The following is a 25,435-nucleotide window of genomic DNA, read 5'->3' as shown; positions in this document are numbered from 1 at the left end:
TGGGCCCGTGAGCCATGGCCGCTGAGCCTGCGCGTCCGGAGCCTGTGCTCCGCAACGGGAGAGGCCACAACAGTGAGAGGCCCGCGTACCGCAAAAACAAACAAACAAAACAAAAACTAGCACCTGCTGCCTCCATTCCGAGGGCCACGCCTCGACCGCGAACTGTGACGTGGGGCATTTCTGAATACTGACTCGAACAAATCCAGGACGAAAAAGGGAGAAGCTAAATCGTACGGGTGAGTGGGAACAAGCAGGGATCTAGTCCACCGGCCTGGCTGGGAATTCTGGGAGGGCCCGAGGCAGAGGCCAGGCGCGGCGAGAGCGCCTCAGGCTACACCTGTCAGGCTGGGTCCAACATTAGGCCAGGAAATTGACGAGATTCGGTGACCGAGGCCGGCAGGAGGGTCACCCGATTCCTCGCCCCGGGATCGGCCTCTCGCCCGGCCTCCTCGCCTTCTCCCTCGTCCTTCTCAAACAAAGGCAATTCACACGCACCGCCATTTTCCCCTTACCTCAAAAACAACCTCTTCGTCAAAATCCGGTGTCATCCTTCTCCGCCATGCCACCCGCCTCAGCACGATGGGAAATGAAGGCGGGAGAATGGCTGCATGCGCCCAGGCGTCTGCTTCTGCAGGTCCCGCGGGTCCAGAAAACTACAATTCCCAGCATGCCTTGCAGCTCACGCCCCTTTTTCAGGCCCGCTCATTGGCGCTGAGCTTGAACGTATGGACGGGAGGGGCGGGAATGGGCTGAAACTCGGGCCCCCTGATTGGAGGAGGCTGGGGCTTTTGTCCGCCTTTTACGGCCGCGGCTAGCAGGGGGCGCCTGGAGCTCTGATTTTTTTTTGGAGCTGGAGAAGGGCGCGCGCCGGCGAAGCCGCGGTGAGCACTGCTCGTGTGCGCGCGTGGCTGTCTGCCGGGAGCTTGGCTGGGCGGCGCTCGTGCCCGCCCGCCCGTCGCTGGCGGCTCGCGCCCGGGAGCGCCGCCGGGTCCCCGGAGCCGGCCGCGTCCTTTGTGCGGCGCTGGGGTTGAGCCTCGGGGCCGCGAGACGGAATGTGGGCTCTGCCGGGGCTTTTCTCTTCTGCCCAAACTGTTGAAACAATGGACTGTAAGGGGATCGGGGATTGAGGGGGGCGAGCGGGGAAGCGAGCTACACGGGGGAATCATGACTTCTGCTGCTGGTAAGTGACGGCGCTCGAGCTGCCGCTGGAAAGTTTGTAGCGAGCGCTGCAGGTCTTGGGCTCGGAGCAACTTTGTCCTCCGGGATGGGTTAGCGATATTCCCTCTACCTTTCCTCAGGACTGTGCGAAGGAGACGGTGTTTGCTGCCGGATTTTTTCGTCCCTTCATGCCAAGAGGGGCTCTTTGGAAATCGTGTGTCTCTTGGGACCTCCTTTTAAAAGAAGACCGTGTTGGGGGCTCTTAGCGCAAGGTGAAACGGGAAATGTAAAGAGGGCGTTTACTTTTCTCTCCTAAAATTTGAGCGACTTTGCCTTTGCGTATGAAAATAGTTTAGATTCCCATGTTAAGAAATCAGTTATTCTAGGAAAGGGCAGTGTTCCCTGAGTGTTGAACTCGGCGAGTAGGCTGAGTGGCTTTAACCCCTAATGTCGACTGGAAACCCTGACCCTTATTAAATAAAGAGGTTTAGACATTTTTACTCCTGTTTTGGTGGTTTTCCCCCGGTTACCTGAGGAGCAGAGGAGTAGAATTGCCCATGCAAGGTTTTGGTTCCTCTTCATCCAATTTTTTATGGATTTTTTCCCCCTATTTCTACCTGGTTAGTGTAGACAAAGCCTTATTTTCTGTCTGCCTCCTGTCGTCGTTTCCCTTTATCCAAATGGCAAAGCCTGTTGTATTACCTTTGTGTAGACTTTGAAGAATTCTGGACGTTGTATTTCTAAACATCCTGAAGGAACAGTTCCTATTTTCCAAAATAATTACTAAAGTGGTGTTAAATTCACTTATAAGAACATAGGTTAATGTTTAAGCCAGAACTTAATAATGTATTCAATATTAAGGAACATTTTTGCCCACGTTGTAATAAATAAACTTTCATTAGACATTTTATAGTAAAATAGTGTAAAGCTTCACCACAGTTACTTCTAGAACCAGCATGTAAGTATCAGATTAAATTTTCTTAGCTTTTCTTGGCATTTATTTTAAATTCCTGCATCTTGCAACTGTCAAACAGCACTCTAAATATTCTGGTTTGTATTCTTTCTAAAGCCTAGATATATTGGAGGTTGTACGGCTAGGTGTAATCAGATTACAACTAACGAGGCAAGAAGTTTAGCCAATTGGAGTAAGAAAGCAAGGGGTGAAGTGTTCCCATAGTAGTATTCCTGAGGAAGATGTTGTGGATCTTTCCTTTTTGATGCTATATGTGCTGTATAGGAGATATGTCGTCGTGTACTGGGAATTATGTTATTTATAAACTCTCTTTTCCTTATCAAAGGGAGGCTTTCTACTTACTTGAGGTGAGTTATTTTCATCCTAAATTTCTGTGCGTCACTTTAAGTTTTACTAAGGAACAAGTCTAATTTAATTTCAATTTAAAGTGGTTGGAGGGCTTCCCTGGTGGTGCAGTGGTTAAGAATCCGCCTGCCAATGCAGGAGACACGGGTTCAAGCCCTGGTCTGGGAAGATCCCACATGTGGAGCAACTAAGTCTGTGTGCCACAACTACTGAGCCTGCGCTCTAGAGCCTGCGAGCCACAACTGCTGAACCCGTGTGCCACAACTGCTGAAGCCCGCGCGCCCTAGAGCCTGTGCTCTGCAACAAGAGAAGCCACTATAATGAGAAGCCTGCGCACCGCAACAAAGAGTAGCCCCAGCTCACCACAACTAGAGAAAGCCCACGCACAGCAACGAAGACCCAACGCAGCCAAAAATAAATAAATAAATAAAATAAAGTGGTTGGAGATTTTAAAATCCTTCCAGCCAATTTTAACTCTCCCCTCCAGTGTCAAACACATTTAAAATTCATACCTTATATGTATCAATTTTCAGTTCCAGTCCTAACAGTTTATAATGAACCTATACAGAAGCATTTAATTCTACATTTAAATATGTAAACCGGATCTAGGTCTCAGTCTGGAATTTTATTATTCTTTCATTTGAATAACCCTTGAATAATGCAAACTATTTTTATATTTTATCAACTTTATAATTAAAGAAGTCCACAGACATTTTTGTGGTGTTTAAAAGAGGGACACTTCCTGTGTTTAGCTGGGTTAGTTGGTTTTTAGCATGGCTTGCTGAGAAGCATTAACTACTTTTTTATTTGCCCATCTGTTAAGATTTATTATTTTTTCTCATGTCTAAATGGAGAATATGGAAAAAAACTGGGGTTTTATTTGCATCCTATTCTTATAAAATTATGTGTTCATCATTCTTACAAGCTGTTTATGATGCTCTTTGGAACAGTATTCAGAATTCATTAAAACTTTAGGAATGTTATTTGCAGTTGGGGGAGGGGATGTTTGTTTACACTGAGTCTAATCTGTGGTATTTGGGATGGTTGGCTTAATTTAAGGCAATAAGAAAAATGTAGAACATCTTAGTTATATGTATCCTGAAGAAGAGCTTGCTTTGTTTTTCTGTGTCTGTGAAAGAGTAGGCCCACAATAGAGATTTTAGAATTCTAATCAGTATATGAAAAAAGGAGAGATAATAATAGAAATATATTTCATATATTTTTGAACATGTACAGGTCTTGGTCTATATGTGCTGTGCTTTGCTTTTTGGCTGGTCCAATAGCTAAGAAAGTGTTGCATGTGGACTGCCACCATCTGTGTGTAACAGCTGATGAGTGTGTTTGTAATTGTTAGTAAAATGGTACTAGTGCTTTACTTTCTTACCTTATTTTTCCCTGGAGCCAAACAGCTGTGTAAATAAAAGATTTGCTGCTATGCTCTAAAAAGCTTTGGGTCTGACTGTTGATACAGTATTAAGATCCAAAGGTGCTGGATCCATTTCCAAGCATCGTGCACTTATTTCAAGAGTTTGACATTGGAGCAGACAGTAATATAAAGGCTTGTTATTTTTTGAGCTGTGTTTCTTTCAAAATAGAGCCACTAAAAAAATAAATAAATAATTTTAAAATTAAAAAAATAATAATAATGAAGGACTTCAAATATTGCTATTCTAGTGACTTAGTCGAACACTTGTTCCTACTAATAATTAAGAACTTAGGGACTTCCCTGGTGGCGCAGTGGTCAAGAATCCACCTGCCAGTGCAGGGGACACTGGTTCAAGCCCTGGTCTGGGAAGATCCCACATGCTGCGGAGCAGCTAAACCCACACGCCAGAACTACTGAGCCTGCACTCTAGAGCCCACAAGCCACAACTACTGAGCCCGCGTGCCACAACTACTGAAGCCCGCACGCCTAGAGCCCATGCTCCACAACGAGAGGTCACAGAAATGAGAAGCCCGTGCACCACTAAGAAGAGTAACCCCCACTCGCCGCAACTAGAGAAAACCTGTGCACAGCAACAAAGACCCAATGCAGTTATAAATGAATAAAATAAATTTAAAAAAGAACTTATTCAGTAATCCTATTGAAGTTGATTCCTGCTAACTTTTCAAAATATTCTACATTTAAGTGGATATTGATTTCTTTTTAAAGAAATATCTTGTTATTGAGACATAGTAAAGACTATGCGTATGTGGCAGCTCTGACTGTTCCCAGGCCCTATGTTTAGCATTGGGGATACAGCAAAGAGACAAAGTACCTGCCCTCCTGGAGCTTGTCTTCTAGTGGTGAAGACAGAGGGAGGCACACCGAAGAAAAATCACACAGGGCAAAGCGGCTAGAGAATCTAAGGGTTCTCCTGAAGCAGATATCTCCTGAAATTATCACCTCAGAATCATTTAGGCTTTAGAGATCTGTTCACCTCCCTCATTTGCAAGTAAGGAAACTGAGGCAACCAATTCTCCACAGAGGCACACCCAGTTATGTTATTGGCCTCCTCCAATACACGGTTAGCTAAGCCAAAGCTCGCAGTTCTTTATTTAATTCAGTGAGTATGTGTTGAGGCAGTTAGGTACATAATGCTGCGCTATATCTGTTGGTAATTGACCATAATTCATATAGCTAATTGAATTTCTAGGACACTAAGAACAGAGATTTATGAAAAATGATTGAAGTAAAATAGCAAAAATTGGTTGGGTAAATGACCCTGAAGCTTCTGAAAAGGCTCTAAGATTCAGAAAGTAAAAGATTAATGAGACAGGGTTTTTTTGTTTGTTTATTTGTTTTAGTTGTGGTAAAATACACCTAACCTAAATTTACCATCTATACTATTTTTAAGTGTACAGTTCAGTAGCGTTAAGTACTTTCATACTGCTGTGCAGCCAATCTCCAGAACTCTTTCCATGTTACAGAACTGATTTCTTTTTTTTTTTTTTTTTAATTCCTTCAAAATGCCCAGAGGTAGGATGTTTTCAGAATGCTTACAGAAATGAAATCAATGTGATGGTCTGTCTGTTTTCCTTATCTTGAGTAAGATGGGAGGTAAGAGGCCTAGGGCATTCATACTTTCTCTTAAGACTTTACTTTATAGGTCAGGAGTTTAATTTAATAGACCATTACACCAAGCTTTATCATTAGGCTTTGAATGGTTTTAAAATTTTTTCTACCTAAGAAAACAATAATAACATGCTTGTTGAACACAACTGAAATTGCATGGTGTTGGGAATTTGTATTAAGTCATCTTGGAAATACTTCATATCTTTTTTATTATAACATTATCCTGAGGAATTGAATGAGAAGGCATCTGTCATCAGGTGATCTTGGTTGAACACAAAGTATTAGGGGTTTGAGAAATTCTTCCTTGGTTGGTAAAAGGAAGTAGAGCGCCCTATTCTATTTTTTTTTTTCCCTCCCTACTCATGTCCCTGTAATATCTTCCCGGGTTGGAGTGTTGTGACTAATTTCCTTTGTTGAAAAGAAACTCCTCACCAAGTGAAGAATCGAAGCCTCTGTGTATTCAAGTACTTAAACAATGTCCAGCAGATGATATTTTGAAAGGTTTATGTTTATGTTTTTCACTAAGTTTTCATTAAGCGTTAGATCCTGTTGGAGGAACAAACATAAGTATAAGAAGTATAAGATAAAATATGTTTTATCTTGTCTTAGGAAATATGACGGGGTGATAAGTGATAGTATAGGTAGAAAAACATAAAAGAACGTTAAAAAATGAGGATGTTCAGACTCTGTGTAACTTCATTTTATAGGTCTTTTGTGTGCAGCTTTTATTTAGGTTCCTGTAGGTTAGTAGCAGATCTTTGCAAATCTAGCACAGTGTAATAGGTGCTCATTGAGTCCTTTTTACATAATGCCAAGAAAGAATTGCTACAATAGGAATTATGGTCATCTTTTAAATGCACTAGAATAGTGGTTATAAATGAAGGGTACGCAGCATAATCACCTGGGGTAGAGCGTTGGCATGTGACTTTTAAAAAATAAAGCTCAGTGAAGGATTATAATGAAAATTCCCATTTGACAACCCCTGCACAGAAAAAATACCAACCTTATCAAGAACCTCAAATATTACAGTATCATTACTTTTCAGGTTGGAAAATTTCTAATTTCTATATTCCTTTTTAGGTTATTTTGTGGTTCTAGTGAGATAGGTCATTGATAAAGGGCATTCATACAATTCTACTGTATGTCATTGAGATAGAAGAATATGTACTGCTTATTCACATGAGAAGCTTAAAGAGTTGCATCCTACATAAACCTTAGGCAGATTCAACTCTTAGCACTCAGCAAATGAACTGAAGTGCCTTCTCCTACATACGGATCTCAAGCAGAAGCCAGTTACTGTATTTCATTTAGTGTTGCCTGAAGATATGGTAATCCATTCCAGAGTTAGAAGAAAAACCGTATTGGACTTATTAAGCAATGTACAATATATCCAAAGCTATGTGTACTGGAACTGAAGGGCAATTTAAGGAATTTTCAAGAGTAATAATAGACTCTGTATAGTATAATATAAACTACCTAGTAAAATGCAAGTTAAGCATATTGTCAAAAGTAAAAATGTTATCAAATTTAATCATTTATCTTGTGCTTTGGTTTTTTGGTTATCAGATTTTTTTTCCTTTCTAGAGATTAAGAAGCCACCAGTGGCCCCCAAGCCAAAGTTTGTGGTGGCAAATAATAAGCCAGCTCCACCTCCTGTTGCACCTAAACCTGAGATTGCGGTTTCTAGTGTTCCACAGTCAACAAAGAAAACCAAACCAGCAATAGCTCCGAAACCAAAAGTTCTGAAGGCCTCACCCGTTCAAGACATCAGGCAGTCACCATCAAGGAAAATCATCGTGAACCTGGAAGAGCATAAACAGGAATTCCCTGAAAGCATTGACAATTCTAGCTGCCAAAACAGAGGGCATCAGAGCAGTGATTATATTTTACCAATGTGTTCCTGCCGTTCTGAGTGTAACCATAAGCTTGGAAATAGAGAGAATTTGTGTGTCAAGCAGCTTGTCTTAGGTCCCCTGGAAATGCATGAAAATTTAGAAAATAATAAAATTGGTGAGTTCTCTTCAGCTATAAAAACTCAGCATAAATGTGATTCTAATGATGAAAAGGTCAAGAGCCAGAGTGAAGTAGTTTTAAAGGCAAGCATCCTGGAAGAGAAGCTCAAAGATGTTTTAACACAACGAACGTCACCTTTTATTTTTCCACAGAAGCACAGATTCACAGAAAGTCCAGAAATAAGTGATGGCTGTAATTCCAACAGACAATTCAGAATTGAATTTGCAGATTTGTCACCATCCCTGTCCAGCTTTGAAAAAGTTTCTGATCATCACCATTGCCGCCTACAACTTCCTAGTGATGAATTTCAAAATTTTGAAACTAGTCAGGGTGACAGTGAAAAAAGCAACACTTACCTTCATTCATCTGAACAAGAAGCTCTAGAAAATGGTAAAAGGAGTACTTTTTTATCTTCAGATGGAGATATTAAGAAATCAGAAGTCAAAGACCTTGGTCCCTTGGAAATTCACTTAGTGCCATACACCCCCAAATTTCCAACTCCCAAGCCCAGAAAGACACGTGCTGCACACCTATTACGCCAGAAACATATAGATACTCCTAGCGAAAGAAATGAAGAACCAGAGAATGTAGACAGTAGCTCTCCTTGTCTTTTTGAAGATAGTTTGAAAAACAATAAAATCAGTGTTTTTCATCGGCATGTTTTGTGTAACCAGGAACAGGTGGACAAAGTGAAGCCAGGAAATAAAAGTGAATTGAATGTGGACTTCAACGGTGACAGACAAAACTTAATCAATTCACAAAAAGCTTTGTGTTCTGAAACAGCTTCCTTTGAAAATATGGCATCTCCTTTAGAGACAGATTCTAATTTGAGTTCTGACAAGACAGGAGATGGTTCTAGTATGTCACCTGCTGTGGACAAAAGGACCAGTTTTATAAGATGCAGTACTCTATCTATGAGCCTGCCCAAGCAACTCAAATTAACCTGCACCGAACATTTGCCTACTGCCTGTAACCCGGGAGTGTCTGCCCCTCAACTGCAAAAGGAATGTATGATAAAAGATGAAAGTTCCTCAAGAATTGTCCCCAAAAAACCTCAAAGACACAGCTTGCCTGCTGCAGGAGTGCTTAAAAAGGCTGCCTCAGAGGAGCTTGTGGAGAAAAGTTCTTATCCCTCAAATGAAGAAAAAAGTTCAGAGAAGGGTCTAGAAAGAAATCACCTTCAGCATTTATGTGCCCAAAACCGTGGTGTGTCGTCCTCCTTTGATATGCCTAAACAGGCTTCAGAGAAGCCAGTGTGGAAATTACCTCATCCTATTATACCCTTTTCAGGGAACCCAGAATCCTTAAAGTCTGTTACTATATCCTCAAACAGTGAGCCTCCCACTGCCTTGACCAAGCCCAGAGCAAAATCATTATCTGCTGTGGATGTAGAAAGGTGCACTAAGCCTTGCAAAGACTCTCAAAAGAAGAACTCTTTAAAGAAGTTGCTCAACATTAAGCTGTCCATCTGTTTCATGAAGAGTGACTTCCAGAAATTTTGGTCCAAGAGTAGCCAACTTGGAGACACAACCTCAGGCAGCCTTGCAGGTGGGGAGAGAAAAGGGAGTGAAAGTGATTGGCATGGCTTGTTGGTAGAAGAAAAGAGAAATAAACCCACTAAGGCATATTCGGCAGATAACTATAGCCTGGAATCCCAAAAGAAGAGGAAGAAGTCGCGGGGCCAGACCAGTGCAACTAACGGACCAAGAGCTGAGTCTTTGGATGACCAAATGCTCTCCAGGGAGTCATCCTCGCAGGCACCTTGCAAATCTGTTATAAGCGGCTGTGCACCGGAGTATGAAAATATACGCCATTATGAGGAAATACCAGAGTATGAGAACTTGCCATTTATTATGACTGTGGGGAAAACTCCAGAGCTGGAATGGCAGAATTCCAGCAGCGTGGAGGACACTGACGCAAATGTGTATGAGGTAGAAGAGCCATATGAAGCTCCAGATGGCCAGCTGCAACTTGAACCCAGACATCAGCATTCCAGGTAACACTTAGGTGTCAGACAGACACTACCCTTTTGCTTGCATCACTGAAATTAACCTTCAGCAGCCCTGTGAGGTAGGTTAATATCTCATACATGGGAAAAAAATCACTTCCTGAGGGAGTGGTTTATTTAAGCGTATATTAAATTGTTTCCAAAGTGAATTCTCTTTTTATCATATAGTTGGGATGGGTGTTTGCAATGCAGCCTTTAAGTAGTTGACTTATTTTAGTAGCTGATTCAAAGAATTTGAACCAGTAGTAGTAGTAGCATTGGTACTACAAGGAACACCTAGAACAGAGACATCCCAGTTCCTCTAAAGCACCAACTTGGAAGTCATAGCAAGAACCTACAGGAGGAAATTGGCCAGTTCAATGAGGTTTGTTTGCTAGGTGTAAGAAATCTGTGAAGTTTTTGAAATCTGTGTTTACCTATGTTGCCCTTGTCAGGTAAAACCTCTAAATTTGCAAAATTCACTACTCTTTGAGGATTAGTTATTTTACTTGTTGAAGGCTAATTAACAACTTCAGATAGACATAGGAAAAATGCAGGAAAAACATAATTACTGTCCTTTCTCACTTTTGTATGTGTACTTCCTACCTCTGGTGTACCTACTTCATCTGTCTTAACTGAAACCTTGCACATTCTTGATGGTCCTGCTCAGCAACCCTTTGCATCATGAAGCTTCTACACTTACTTAGTGGGAAGTGTTTATTTCCTATTCTGACTTCCCATTTATGCTGTGGTATCCTTTATCTCAGTCTGTTTTATGGTAGAATTGTCTGATTGGTATTCGGTTTTAAGCTCCAAGAGTTCTGGTCATATCTTTTTGTCCTGCATAAGGCCAAGCAAGGGGCTTAGTAGGAATCAGTAGATGTTGGTTGAGTATATGAGAGAATGAGTGAAAGGAGGTAACTGTGGGAGCAGCTTCCTTCTCTCTCCCTAGTCACAAAGGGAGCCTTGGCATTGTACTTAAAGTGTTTTGTGTTTAACACGAAGTACACAGACCCTTTTTGAAGTCTTCATATAATTAGGTTACTAACTTCAAGCCTTTGAGTGCTTAGGTCTTAAAATAGGACTTCTGTAGAAATAGTAACACGTGTGGCACATAATAGGGGCTCAAAAAAAAGGATTATTGGGTGAATTGAATAAATCAAATTATTAAGCAAAAATCGCATCAAGTAAAGTAAATTGTTTTAACTTTCAGATGGTCTCCTAGCACTTTTCTTTACTCAATCCTCTTTGCCCTTCCTCCTTTAACCCATAAAAGACTTACCTTCCTTGTCTTACTTCCTTTTCTCATATCTGACTCCATTCTGTTTACAACTGTCTACTCTCTGAATGTTAGTACCTTGGCATAAACATTTCAATGGAGAGTGGAGTTAAGTATCCAACTGAAAAAAAAAAGTCTATTTTCATGCCTGCTCTTCTCACCATGGAACAATTTTGTTGGTACTGCCCTCCTTTTAACAAGTTTTTGTGTATTATTTTGTGTGTGTGTGTGTATGTAAGGAATGAATTTGGCTTCTTTGTGACATACTACTATCCTTAGCTAAGATGGAGTTTTTCCTTGAAATTGGAGGTTTGCCCCTTAGTGTAAGTTTCCTTTTGGCCCTCAGGCTTAATCTGAAGGGTTTGTCATTATCTCTAACACAAGCTGTAAACTTCTAGAACTTGTTCTTATGCCTTTAGGGCACTGCTGCTCTGGTGGGGGGAACCAGCATGGAAGGGGTTAATGTTTGCAGCCAGCCAGTGCAGCTGGATGGCATTCATAAGGAGGGTTCTTTCTCAAGGCCACAGGAAACCGAGGGCGGCTTTGGACAGGTTGAAGCTGTCAAGTAGGGCAGCCTGGTGAGGAGTGGGTGAGCTCTGCTTTTGAATTTTGCTTTCCATGGAGATTTTTGTTTAGGCCTGGAGCAGGGAGGCCTAAACTGGCTTGAGATTCCTAAAATGTGCCAGCTGAATCAAAAGCCTTCAGTCATAGGGCCATACTAACAGTTTTGCCTGGGAGGTTGTACCTTTTGTAAACAACATCACGTAAAAAGAGAAAGCAAAATTCAAGCCTTCATGAGGAGGACACCTGGCCACCCCAGAGTAAGGTAAATGAGAAGTGGGGCATCCGTTTCAGGTGAGCTGAGTGGATCCAAGGGGAATCCTGTTTGGGAATATGGCTGTTGAAAATCCAGACCTGTGTTTTAGAGTAATTAACTCAAAATCCAACATCCTTGTTTTCTAAAATGGTAAGAAAAAGCACAGATGAACCCTGTTTAAGATTCTTCTGCTGAAGTGAATCAAGAGAGTGTCTTTAACAGTTTCTTAGGCCTCGGGGAAGAGGTTTTGGATCTTACAGAGGGGACTGGTTCACAGAGACTCACTAGTTTTACCGAGTCTACATATATAACCAAGAAGATTCTGGATTAGTAAACAGATATTTGCCAAGCTTGGGGTAGCCCATATGGTCACCTTCTTTAGAGTATAGATGTTTCATGAATCCAGCTACTTAACATTTACAAATTTATAACAACGTGCTTATAACTTATCAGGAAAGAATTGCAGGCAGCCCCCAATTCCAAAAAGGATTGTGTTCTAAAAATTTATGATAATTTGGAACTTAGAATGTGTTTTCCAAAGAAACAGTTGTGGAAATGGTGGTAAAGGTCCGAGTTTAGTCCCCCAATTATATTAACCATTACTGTACTGGCTTCCCCTTCCCTTTTCCCAGGAAAATCCTTCCTCTCTGTGCTTTGTGCTGATGCAGGAGAGTTGGCCAGGGTGGAGCTGAGCACCGGGGTGTCAGTGGAGCAAATCTGCTGCTTCTGAGGCTACAGGGTTTGTGGAAAGGGTGAGGTGACTAAGGAAAAATGAGGAAATTGGGGGCTGGGCTTGCGGTGAGAAAGACTGTAAGGCACTGGAGGCACTGCCAGTGATAAGGAGAAGGGAAGGGCTGGGTGGCTGGGAATTAGGATGCAGTGGATTTGCTTTCCCTCTTTTCTTCTTTATTATTCCTATCCCTCCCCTTTCACCCTCCCCAGTCTCCTTTCTCCTGAGTGGAAGAAACTGAGGGAGGGGGCCTGGATGGTAAGGATTGGCACTAGGAAGGCTGAACGGCCAAATCTCAAGGTGAAGGAGGGTGAAGCCAGGGAAACATAGCTTTAGATATTGCCGGGTAGGTCGTCATTGGGCCATTGCTCTGGGTTCTCAGAAGCAATTTTGTCTGAAGTAAGATTGTGAGCCACTTTGGAGTATTCCAGTGCGTTCGGGGTATAGTTACCCTCTTCCTTGATATGTTTCAGACATAATAAATCTAAAACAACTATCAGACAGTGGGCCGTTTTCTCTCACTGGCATGCAGGTGATGAGTGCTCATTTACTACTATTATTTAAGAAGTGTGGTTTCCATAAGGAAGTTCCTCAAGTTTGGGCCCCTGATATTAAAGAGTTAGGGACAAATCTCAAACTATTTGTGCCCAAACATTGGAATTTTCCTCTTAAAAGTATAGCCGATTTCTTGATTCTATAACCAAGAAAAATTTTCCCTGGAATCATTCCAGGTTTTTCCTCTGTTGTTTTAGTTCTTATTACAAGCACTTCAAAGAAAATGTGTGGTAATTGGGTTTTCCTGGGTAGCGTACCAAGTCCTCAGTTTATTTACTGCACAAGGCTGACCATGTGTCAAACACTGTGCATTCAAAGGTGGAAGGGGGTGCTACTCCCTAGGAGTTTCTGCGCAGTGAGGTGGCTCAGTTATGGGACACATGGTTTTGGTAATCCAAGCTTTGTCTGAGTTATATCCCACGCAGGGTGCGTGACTTCGCAGAGATGGTGACGCTTGACCTGTAAGGCCTATAAAGTGGACATGATTGGATTTGGCATTTAGGAGGTCATTTTCTGACCTGGATAAGAGCAGTTTCATTGTTTGTTTTCTCCCTATTTTAAACACAAAACGGGGCTTAAAGAGCTGTCGAATGGTATTTCAAGTCTCAAATCCCATTATGGCATTTGTGTCATAAATCTTCAGACCCAGTCTAGAAGCTATCTCTCTTGGGTTGCATTTACCATCTAGTGGTATTGTTGGATTTTAATATAATGATAAAGTATAAATTAATAACCCTAACGAGCATTTCCATGGTTGTCATAGCACCAGTGAGATTAAGCTCGGTTAGAGGGTGAGGGTTGGGACTCATGTGTCTCAACAGCAGCCCTTTCCTGTAAGTTATTTTCAGCATCAGCTCAGGAAATATCAAACATTTGTATGGCTCTTTAACTCTGTGTTTCTTGTGTTGGAACCATAGCCACACAAGTTTGGCAAATCTATTTGTTTACATACTTACCCTACATTTGAAACTGCCGATTTTATTTCTTGGCAGTAAAGCTTTTCTTTTTTTCTTTTAAATATGTATTAGGAATTAGTTAAAGTGCAGTATTTTGTCCAACTATATGACTTTGGTCTCATTCTCGCCAAAACAGATTAAGTGATATTTTATCAAATATATATGTTTTTAAGTGATAAAACGTCACTTTATACTTTTAGAGTGCATATTTTTAGCCAGAGATGGGAAAACAAACATCCTACATTTTGATTGTGTACACAAACACACACACACACACACGCATCCTGTCTTCCTTGGTAAAAATACATTGTTTTGAGATAGTTTATATTTGCACATTTGGGGGAAAAAAGGTGGCATTATTTTTTGAGATAATTGATTGGTTTTCCATTGCTAGGTTTTTATTAAATTTTGAATAGTAAAAATCAAATATGTATTTTAAAAATTTAGCCAAGGTTCTCATTTTGTTTTCATAAAATTGCAATTAAAAATTATATCAGTGATTTTCAAAAATGAAAACACTGAACAAGGAGGTGGAGCTGCGGCACAGGACCATGGAGCTCTGCCCAGTGTGGTGTATCTTGGCGTGGCTTTTCAGCATCGCGCGGTCCAGCTGGATCTGACCCTCCAGGTGGCAACGACACACACATAGCCCTAACAGTTCGCAAGTTGGGAGAGGGGTATAGGTTTAAATGCAGGTGCTTTGAAGGAGGTATGTTTAATAAAGGCTTTGATTTAATCTTGAAAAAAACTTATATCAGTGAGATAGAAATTGCTTTTCAAAATGAGATTCTGACCTATTTTCTGGAGAAATGTTCCCAACATGAACTTTTTGGGAAAGGGCAAATGGGGGAAGGATGACAAAGAGGGCCTTCATTCTTTTCCTAGGCATTTTTAATTCCTGTGAGGACCTGATAGATAAAGATAATCAGACAGTCCATCAGTCTGTGAATGGATTAATCATATTAGTCGGATGTTTGGAACCTAATGAATTTTTGCAGTAGAAATAACCGGAGTAGGAGTTGGGTTCCCAGCCAGCCCACAAGAGCATCGTTAGTATATGAAAAATGCAATGGAAAGTAACAGGAAGTGAGACTGGGACAGTAGCATTAAAACAGAACAATAAAGTTAAATAAATCGTTTTTATGACTCTTAAATGCTGGTGTATCCAAAGAGGAAAAGGTTAATGTGTTGATGAGGAAAATATTAAGGGAGGAGGGAACAGGATGAAGAGGTGGAGAAGATGACCTTTGGCTCACCAGTCCTCCAGGTGCTTCAGGGGAATTCCAGATGCAGGCTCCTGTTCAGACATAAGGGGATGAGTATTTTCGTATTTCAGGTATTCATAAGTAATGCCTGTGCTTGTATGATACTTTGGTAAGCTTTCTGTGTTCTCCCAGACATTTCTTTTAAATGTATCATCTTTTCCTGGAGTTGCATAGATTAATTTGGTATTTAGGGAAAGCCCTTTATTTAAAAAATAGACATGTTTATATGAGCCTGTTTATTTTAATACTTTCTTGAAACTATATTAGGTACAAAGAGAAGGTCGGGTCATGGTACTTTTGGGTGTGGGAAGCTACAAAGCAGTGCTGACCTTTTTATTAAAGACTGAGTTTAAAAGTTAAGTTCAAGAATGGAACTGCCGAATTTCTTCTGGGTGGTATGGAAAAACTACTTTGGTGGTTTGGTCTGGGTCTGGTAATTGTGGATCTGTGGAGGGAAAAGAGTATTTGCAAGTAGTTTTGACATCAGGCAAAGACAGCCTATCACCCGGGCTATAAAAATTGAGTCTGTAAAATAGACTATCCGTGGAGTAAAGTACTGTGATAGTATTTCCAGAAAGGACAGCTGTCTTCTGCAGTTTTCATTCAGTTTTCTCATCCCTTCTTATTTGCATGTATTATAGATCCATTCTGGTTCCATGTAAGTGTGAATTGGAGTAAGACTGTATTAGGTGTTATTACCCTTTTATATATAAAGAAACTGAAGCTGAAGCATAGTGGTAGTAACTTCCGGAAAAAGGGGCAAAGATGGAAATGCAACTGGATTAGTGGTTCTGAGCCCTAATGTTCAAGGGTTTGTTTACCAGACTATCCCATTTATCAAAGTGTTTTGGTTTCTGCTTCAGGAAAGGTAAAATAATAAACACTGAACAAAGCAAGTCAGTTTCCCCTGAATGTTTGGATAAAAAATAAAAGGAAAACAAACACATTTAGCCTTTTTCTGTTTGAAATGATGTAACTGCTTGTTCTTTTAGCTCCTGTGGATTCTGTTGAAAACTTTGTTTTACTTAGATCATGTATTTTTTTAAAGTCAGTTTCTTGGTAACATATTTATAACAGTTGATATACCTTGGCATATGTTATTATCACTTGAAACATTAGGAATTAACGTATAGACTTGGTTTTTAATAAACTTAAAATAGCTTGGTTTTTGTTTTGTGGTTTTGGTTTTTTTTTTTGCCTCTTAATCTGATAGGCAGTTCTGATTTGAATTGCATGGCAACTGTAATTTCAAATCCAGGAAAGAAGATATAATGAATAAATAAGGAGTAACTGGTAACTGTTTTTTCCCCTCTTTCTGTTGGTCTTTGAATGTATCTACAGTCATAAGTAAACAGAGATTTCAATTTAAATGAGTAGTTTTTTCACTACTTAATTTTTCTTTCAATAGCTCCACTATTAGAAACAGGAGAATAAAGCACAGTTCCTCTCTAACGCCCTGTTAGGTTGTGGGAAGGACTCCGGAGAGGGGAGGGAGGGGTAAATAATGAGATCGTTCACTAGTCTAGGTATGATTTATTTGTTAGCAAAAGTTGGGGTAAAGACATTTAAATGAGGGCCTTTGGGATAGTTTGAAAAATTTGGAAAGTATGTCTTTTAGTGACTTCAGGTCAAATGTAATCATAGAATCATTAAAGTTTAAAACTAAGGGAGTCATTACAAATCATTCAACCCAGGCTTCTCATTCACTGATAAGACCAAGCACAGCAAGACTTGTTGACTTTCCCCACACCACAGAGATGGGAAATTGCAAAACCATGGCTCCAACCTGGTGCTTCAAAATACCACGTTGCCACTTCTAACGCTGCTGTGGAAGTATTACAGAGACCTCAAGATTTAGAAAACTCAAGTGATCTTAGTTGCAAAAAGTTTCAGGATTGCTTGTACCATTGCCTTTTTTTCTCCTGCTAGGACAGATATTGTTCCCCCTATCAGGAAGGAGGGCTGCTGCATAGCTGCATATGAGCACAGGATTATTTGACTCCTATTTTTTAAACGGTGGTTTCAGGGAGGTTGAGTGTTCAAACTAAGCGGAAACTTTCAGCCAACAAATATCTGATGCTGCTAATATATGTTAGTATATTAGTATTTCTTTCCTTCAACTCTCTGATTCTCACCATCAATCCAATTTTTCCCCACTTCACCAAAACTTTATTTATCAGACAATATCAAGGATAAGAAATGCTGTTAACATCAGATAGCATGGATTCCATGTTTAATAGTAACAGCTACTATTTACTCTGTATTTCTGACATGCTAGGAGCTCTCACAAGAATTGTTTAGTCCCTATTATTCTATAAGATAGATATTATCTTCTATTACAGATGAGGAAACTAAGACTTTAATGAGGTTTAGTAACTTGCCCAGGGGCACACAGCTGATATTTAGATAAACTCAGTATGGAACCAAGTTTTCTGATCCTGAGACATAATGATTTTAAATCAGAACATGTTCATATTATAGAGTTCTGTCTACCCAGGGGACCATGATTGAAAAAATATTATTGTCCCCAATTTGTTGACTGTCTAGAGGGAAGACACGGGGACACCTGCAGTGATATGTATAGAATTTAATGAGCAGTTTCAGAGGCTCTTTTCGTGCAAAAAGAGCTCAAGAGCTCGTGAATTGGAAAGTTTTTATCGTTAGGAAATAGATACTTCAGTCGTTGAAAATCATGCCATGTTTGCATTTGGTCAAGTTAGTAGTGGTTACTCTTCAAAAGTTAAAATGGTTTCTGTCATTTACCAGTTGCATGTGGACATCAATGACACAGAAAAGTATTATGCATGTCTCATATTTCCCCACTGATTTACATGACACTTGCTTTTTTATCTGTTATCCCAGTTCCTCATTTCATTTTCTGTCAAGTACTTTCTGAGCTCTAAAGCACTGTAGTTTAATATTAATTACTATTTATGGATTCCCCAAAGTAAATAATTTTGTAGGGCTGAAATACCTCTTATGATAACATAATATCCTTATTATCTTAGTGAAAAATTAGATTTAAGTGAATGGTAGGGTTTTTTCCCCCAAAGAGGCAGGTGATACACTCTCCCTAGTTGAAGATTAGAGGAGGTAGGATTTCTGGAGCCTTTTGAGTTATGAAAGTATAAGACCTGGAAACTGGGCAAGAGAGCACATTCAGTTGGGCTGTAGCTTGAAAGAAATTCTTAGATAAAGCATTTCTAACGTTGCTGGGACCGCTGACACGGGTCACAATCACTAACCCTCTCCACCTGCGGGCTGGCAGAATCTACCTCCAAGGGGAAACTGATTGAGATCCCTCTTTGTGACTTTTTAATTCAGCATCTATGTTCATCCTGTCTAGGCTCAACTAAACCTGGCTAGTCTTCATTTTAAGCAAATAATGCTATAAATCCTATTATAGAAAACATTTTAATTCCTTCTGTGTACATCCTGCTGGAGATTTTAATACTGTGTTGGCATAAAATAATTACAGTGCTTATTTTATAACAGACTTCTCTGAAGCAAGCCTGGTAAAACCTCTACTTGGCTGTTAAAGGTAGATACGTGTTTATGAAAGTACTCAAACTGTATTTCATGTTCAATATCCTATAATTCTAATGTTTAATGAATTTTAAGTTTTTTTCCTCTCAATTTAATCCAAATTAAAAATCTACCCAGAAATAGCTACACAATTGGCTTCATCATCAGGATGTTTCATTGTCAAAGGCATGTAAATCAAGTTTTTAGTCTACAAACGTAGATACATATATGTTTCACTGCTCTACATCACGTGTTTGCCGCCTCTCCTCTTCCCCATGTTTGCCGCCTCTCCTCTTCCCCATGTTTTATGCTAAAACAGAAGATGGAAAAGGGACAGTGGAGTGGTACTGCTTTGAAGGCTTCCTCTTCCCCGTGTTTGCCGCCTCTCCTCTTCCCCATGTTTTATGCTAAAACAGAAGATGGAAAAGGGACAGTGGAGTGGTACTGCTTTGAAGGCTTTTGTCCTAGGAGCCAGCTGAAATCCCATGGCCTCAATCTGCCACTTTTCCATGACTGATGCCCAAAGACTCCTACCTAATGACAGTTGCTTTCAAAGGCATCTGGTTCTCATGTAGACATAGTGACATTTTAACTGCTAGAGGGATATTTTCAAGTGATTTTTATTCCCGAGTGGCTAATCAGTGACTTTAGAGAGAGTTGGGTTTTTTGATTTCATTTTATAGAATTTATATGGAGACTTTTAGTAAAATATAGATTTTTACTTTTATAGAAATTGATAAACTTAATTTTCCTTTGGATAAACCAGAAACCAAATAGTTACTGTTACCTCTTATTATTCCCTTCTCTCAGGCTGGTCTCAGCATTTGGAAATTGCAGGAGTGAGGTGGAATCAGACTAGAAGTCAGAGAGATTAAGGACATTAATTTCCTATCCACAGGGAATTTACAGTCTGGTTTACTGTTTTTTAATTGAAATTGTTGTTGATATAACTGTAGATTCACATGCAGTTGTAAGAAATGGTACAGAGAAAAACTAGCTATACTTTAGCAAGATTCCCCTACTGGGAACATTTTGCCCAACTATAGTAAAATAGCACAACCAGGATATTAACATAGATACAATCCACTGACCTTACTTAAATATGCTTAGTTTTACTTGTATTCAGTGTGTGTATATGTATTTGTAAGAGCCAAACAATTTTATCAGGTGTGTAGGTTTGAATATACACAATCACAGTCAAGATACCATACAATCCCATCACCGCAAAGCTCCTTCTTGTTGCCCTTTTATAACCACACCCACCTCCCACCTACCTCACTCCCCAATCCTTGGCAATCAATACTCATTTCAAAAATGTTATATATAATAGAATCATACAGTATGTAACCCTTTGGGATTGGCTTTTTTCATTTAGCATAATTCCTTGGAGATTCATCCATGGTGTTGCATTGCATCGATAGCTCTTTCTATTGTTGAGTAATATTCCAGTTAAAGGACTTCCAGTTAAAGGGCCATTTCCACTGTTTGGCTCTTACAAATAAAGCTATAATGGACATTCATGTAAAGGTTTTTGTGAGAACATATTTTCATTTCTCTGGGATCAATGCCCAGAAGTACAATTGTGGATTATATGGTAACTGTATGTTTAGTTTTTAAGAAGCTGCCAAATTGTTTTCCAGAGTAGCTATGTCGTTTTACTTTCCCACCAGCAATGTGTGAGTGATCCAGTATCTCTGTATCCTCACCAGCACTTGGTGTTTGTCACTTTTTTATTGTAGCCATTCTGATAGGTGTGTAGTGACATCCCATTATGTTGCAATTTGCATTTCCTTAATGGCTAGTGATGTTAAATATCTTTTCATGTGCATATTTGTTATTTGTATTTCTTCTAAGGTGAAATGTGTTTCTTCTGCCCATTTTCTAATGAGAATTCTGGTTTTGTGTTTTAAAGAATTATTTTGTAATTAAGCATCATTTGGTGGCCTATTCCCTGGATGATAAAATTCAAACTCCCTAGCTTAGTATATAAGACTTTTTGTGCTCTGGCCTTTCTAATCTCATGATCTTACCCATTTATATAAGACTGACCAACATTCCTGAACACCCTATTCCTTCTCATAGTTTTGTTCTACTACCTGACATACCCTTTCCCCCAGACAGATTATCTCTTAACCCTGTAGACCTTATTCAAAAGCTACCTTTCAAGGAGGTGTCCCCTTCCAAAGTAGGAAAGGTAACAAAATACTTCTACTGCCACCTATCTACTTATCCACCTACTCAGTTCTATTTTTCTTTCCAGTACTTCCTATTCCTGTCAGTAATATCTATTTATTTATTTGCTCATCTGTCTCACTTACTAGAGTATGACCTACATGAATGACAGGCGCTTAATTTTTTTTAATTGAAGTATAGTTGATTTACAGTGTTTTATTAGTTTCAGGTATACAGCAAAGTGATTCATTTAAATATATATATTTTTTCAGATTCTTTTCCATTATAGGTTATTACAAGATATTGAATATAGTTCCCTGTGCTATACAGTAAATACTTCCATTATAGGTTATTACAAGATATTGAATATAGTTCCCTGTGCTATGTTGTTTATACTTGTTGTTTATCTCTTTTATATATGGTAGTGTGTATGTGTTAATCCCAAATTCCTAATTTAGCCCTCCCCACCCCCCAGTCCCATTTCCCCAGTGGTAACCATAAGTTTGTTTTCTATGTCTGAATCTATTTCTGTTTTGGAAATAAGTTCATTTGTATATTTTTTTAGATTCCACATATAAGTGATATCATATGACATTTGTCTTTGTCTAACTTACTTCACTTAGTATGATAATCTCTAGGTCCGTCCGTGTTTCTGCAAGTGGCATTATTTCATTCTTTTTTATGGCTGATTTTATGGCTGAGTAATATTCCATTGTGTGTGTGTACATATATATATATATATATATATACCCCACATCTTTTATCCACTCGTCTGTTGATGGGCACTTAGTTTGCTTTCATGTCTTGGCTATTGTAAATAGTGCTGCTGTGAACATCGGGGTGCATGTATCTTTTTAAATTATGGTTTTCTCTGGATATATCCCCAGGAGTAGGATTTCTGCATCATATGGTGACTCTATTTTTAGTTTTTTAAGGAACCTCCATACGGTTCTCCATAGTGGCTGTATCAATTTACATTCCCACCGACAGTGTAGGAGGGTTCCCTTTTCTCCACATGAGAGGCACTTAATTTTGTTACATTGCTTTATCCCCAGATAAGCCTAGAACAGTGCTTGGCATACAGTAGGCACATAGTAAATGTTTATTGAAGGACTGAATGAGCAAGTGAATTTGTGGATACTTGTGTTGCCACTCCCTTCCATAGCATATTGCCTGGCATATCCTGTTTGTAGCATTATAAAAGTAATAGCTAACATTTGCTGTATTGACTGTATACTAAGCAGTACAAGGCACACCTTTCCTTGTTCAATGATTGCACAACACTAACTTATCCTTCTACCAAAGCTTTATTAACCTTACTCTTACTGCTCCCTCCAAAAGAGGAAACATGAGGTACATGAAATATAAGAATAAATAGTGTAAGAGATTATAAGCACATTTGTATCCTTGGCCCCAGCACATTCCTGGCACAAGCCAGGTGACCATAGGTGGTCACATCTGAGTAAATAGTTGTCAGGTTATATATTGCTTTTACTTGCGTGAGGTCAGAATTCAGCTGCATTTTGAGTAAACCAGGCTTCCAGAATGCAGAGGAAACACCTGTTAATTTTGGAAAGCAATTACACTGATTTGGAGAATTACTGCTCTTCACTAAAACAAAGCTTCCTTGGAGAAGACAAGTGGAGTTAAAAGGCCTCACATGCATCTGTCTTTATTAATTACATAGTGAGCACCCTTCCATGTGATGGATTGGTGACACAGGAAACATTCCAACTCTCATTCCACTAGTCCTTTTATCAAACCTGCAGAAAGAAGCCATGGAGTCTAAATTCCCATGTCAATCAAAAGCAGTTTTTAACAATTTCTTAAGTAGTACAGATCTTAAGATCTTCATATGCTATTCAGAAAACACAGACAATTGTATCACTAAAAAAATCAAAGTTTTATAAAACTCTTCTTAGATGAAAGAACTGTCCCTGTGTCTTACATGTAAAACTGAAAGTAAAAAAATCTGGACAGTCTGTAAGTACCTTTGGAGGTAGCAAAAATGTACTAAGATATCCCAAAGTCAAGAGCCTGGTAAAGGGCCTGATGCAACTTTTTTTTTTTTTTTTTTTTTTTTTTTTTAAGAGCTGTCCACACAAAATTTACTTAAAATTTTAAAACTCAGATAGGTCACAAGTAAAAGGATAAAGACTTTTGCTTATTACCCAGTTAAGTAGTTCCTACCAGACCCAAACCCAGCTATGCCACAGATAGCAAATATAGTTTAAAGAAAAATGCACACACACAAATTTACAAAAACTATCCAAAGGCAGCAGGATTCTGAAGGCAAGTCAATACTTGGAAATGGTTACACATTTTTCAGCTTTAGCTTGAGTGCTGGCTAAAGTCAGTGTATTGTGTAAAGGATAAAATCCTAAAAAAAATAAAACCTACAGTCTTTCTGGCCTAAAAAATCAGAGGCAGAATGTAAGGCATCCATATTTGCTAGAAAATAAGGTGTTTATTTTTATTTATTTATTTATTTATATTGATCTTTGCTGTTTTCTGTTTCTTTTTAAATTTTTATTTATTTATTTATTTTTCTCACACACACACACACACACACACACACACACACACACACAGTATTTTATTTTTACAAGAGATAAATAAACGGACACCAAGGATTGTAAATGGATGACCACAACAAAAGCAACAATGATTGCAATTACCAAACATGAAACACACTCATACTATGTCATAATATTGACATTCAGTCCAGTGTAACAGCTCCTTTACTTTGCAGTGAAAATTGATTTGTATATATATTTTTTGATTTGTATTTTTTTTTTTTTTTTTTGGTATGCGGGCCTCACTGTTGTGGCCTCTCCCATTGCGGAGCACAGGCTCCGGATGCGCAGGCTCATCGGCCATGGCTCACGGGCCCAGCCGCTCCGCAGCATGTGGGATCTTCCCGGACCTGGGCACGAACCCGTGTGCCCTGCATTGGCAGGCGGACTCTCAACCACTGCGCCACCAGGGAAGCCCCTGTATATTTTTTGATGCAGTTTTTATATTGATATATATGGGGAAATGCTCAAACGGTTTAGCTACAGAAAACATGTTTTCCCTTGTAAGGTGAATTATTCATAAAATTGTCTCACGATTTGAACATCTGTCTGCTGGAATATATTATTTCAGACTCTTTGCTCCACTGTCTCCAAATAAAGTGTGTTATGAATCCCAGTATGGACTAGTTGGGTATCCAGATGGGAAAGATGTAAGAGTCTTACCTAAGAAATTTATGAAATCTTTTAGAAAAGTATTAACTTAAGAAAACGCCTTACCTTTATCTTTTAGAATTCTCACTCTGTAACAGGTAAAATCCCATGTCTTAGCTGTTAAGAAGCTAGGTAAAATATGCTTATGGATTTGCACAGATAACCTGTGAAAGCTATTTAATAGATTACATCTTTCCTCAATGTATTACGTACTGTTTCTAGTTAACAGGTACTTACTGCACGTTGACTGTGTGCTGGGAACCATATTTGAGGGAGTATAAAAAGAACTCTTAAAATGAAAACTGGTATGAAGGTTTTAGTGAAGAATGTAAAATAAAGATCTAGAGGGTTAAAGTTTTCTATGACTATCAAAGAAATGGGTTTTCATCTTAATAAAAATGCATGAAGTCTTTTTGTAGGACAAAATTTAAATTCTATAAAAATAAGAAAATACATCAGCTCTAATAGGTTCAAGAGTCTTTTTGATGGTAAAATGAGTTTTAAGTATGTTTTTATACCCAGTTACTTGAATAACTGTTGATGCTTTCATACTGTAGGCTAAAATGAGATCTTAGCCATTTTTTGGAATGTGGCTTCATTAGATTGACCCTCGATGGTAGGAATTCTAAGCCACTTTAATTCATATTGAGCCCTTTCACTATTAAGAAACAAAGTATTTTTGTAGGCTCTTCTATACTCAACAAATTAATGTCTTCTCTGCCTACTCATTGAAATTTTGGCCCCAGTAACTATTTCTGCTGGCCTTTCTGCTAATGCTCTGTGGGTGGATCCATGAGTAAAATCTGAGTATGAACAGAGGTGTTGGAGTTTATAGAACCTCCATTTCACTATACTTACCTGATGCTAAGGTAAAAACATTCTTTCTTCCCTGGGTTTGCCTTACAGGGAACTTATCTTTTTCCCTGATGGGGAAGCACTAGACACTATAGAAGGTTAGAAGTGTGTTCATTTATAAGCTGTCTACAGGAAACACACTAAAAATCATTGCCGTAATCCACATGTCAGCATGGTCTGATTTCTTTTTTTGCATTTTGGTGGAGGTCCAGATGAGGATGACTGTCTCCAGCCCATCCTTTCTCTTGCCTTTGACCTTTTCTTCGTAAGTATTAAAAAAAAAATACTGTTTATGAGGAATGCTTGAAATAATTCAGATAAGTAAGCTTGGAGAAGGGAGAACGGGGGTTTTCAATCCTTTACATATTATTATTTTTAAATTATAAAATGTATATAGACTCCTTTAAAAAAAAAAAAAAAAGTCGGGCTTCCCTGGTGGCGCAGTGGTTGAGAGTCCGCCTGCCGATGCAGGGGACACGGGTTCGTGCCCCGGTCCGGGAAGATCGCACATGCCGCGGAGCGG

General features: G+C 39.4%; 2 protein-coding genes across 6 annotated transcripts in view; one reads left to right on the top strand and one right to left on the bottom strand.

Annotated features, from left to right (window-relative positions):
• Positions 1–630, bottom strand: part of VEZT (vezatin, adherens junctions transmembrane protein) — an 83,798-nt gene extending 83,168 nt beyond the window's left edge. Inside the window, exon 1 of one of the 3 annotated variants that reach the window (XM_024127240.3) lies at positions 513–630. In XM_024127240.3, coding sequence (XP_023983008.1) covers positions 513–548 — 36 coding nt within the window. In that variant the 5' untranslated portion in view covers positions 549–630. The remainder of the gene's footprint in view (positions 1–512) is intronic. The other 2 variants (XM_055085252.1, XM_028490458.2) reach the window with 2 other exon arrangements.
• Positions 631–992: 362 nt separating this feature from the next.
• FGD6 (FYVE, RhoGEF and PH domain containing 6) overlaps positions 993–25,435 on the top strand; it is a 117,699-nt gene continuing 93,256 nt past the window's right edge. For 2 of the 3 annotated variants that reach the window (XM_028490457.2, XM_007125121.4), the window contains exons 1-2: positions 993–1,180; positions 7,116–9,540. In XM_028490457.2, coding sequence (XP_028346258.1) covers positions 1,165–1,180; positions 7,116–9,540 — 2,441 coding nt within the window. In that variant the 5' untranslated portion in view covers positions 993–1,164. Of the gene's footprint in view, positions 1,181–7,097; positions 9,541–25,435 lie in introns of all 3 variants that reach the window. The other variant, XM_055085250.1, reaches the window with a different exon arrangement.

Source organism: Physeter macrocephalus, chromosome 6 (assembly GCF_002837175.3).
Source record: "Physeter macrocephalus isolate SW-GA chromosome 6, ASM283717v5, whole genome shotgun sequence".
NCBI classification, from domain to species: Eukaryota; Metazoa; Chordata; class Mammalia; order Artiodactyla; family Physeteridae; genus Physeter; species Physeter macrocephalus.
Note: the sequence above shows the minus strand (reverse complement) of the source record. Positions and strands in the feature narration are given on the sequence as shown.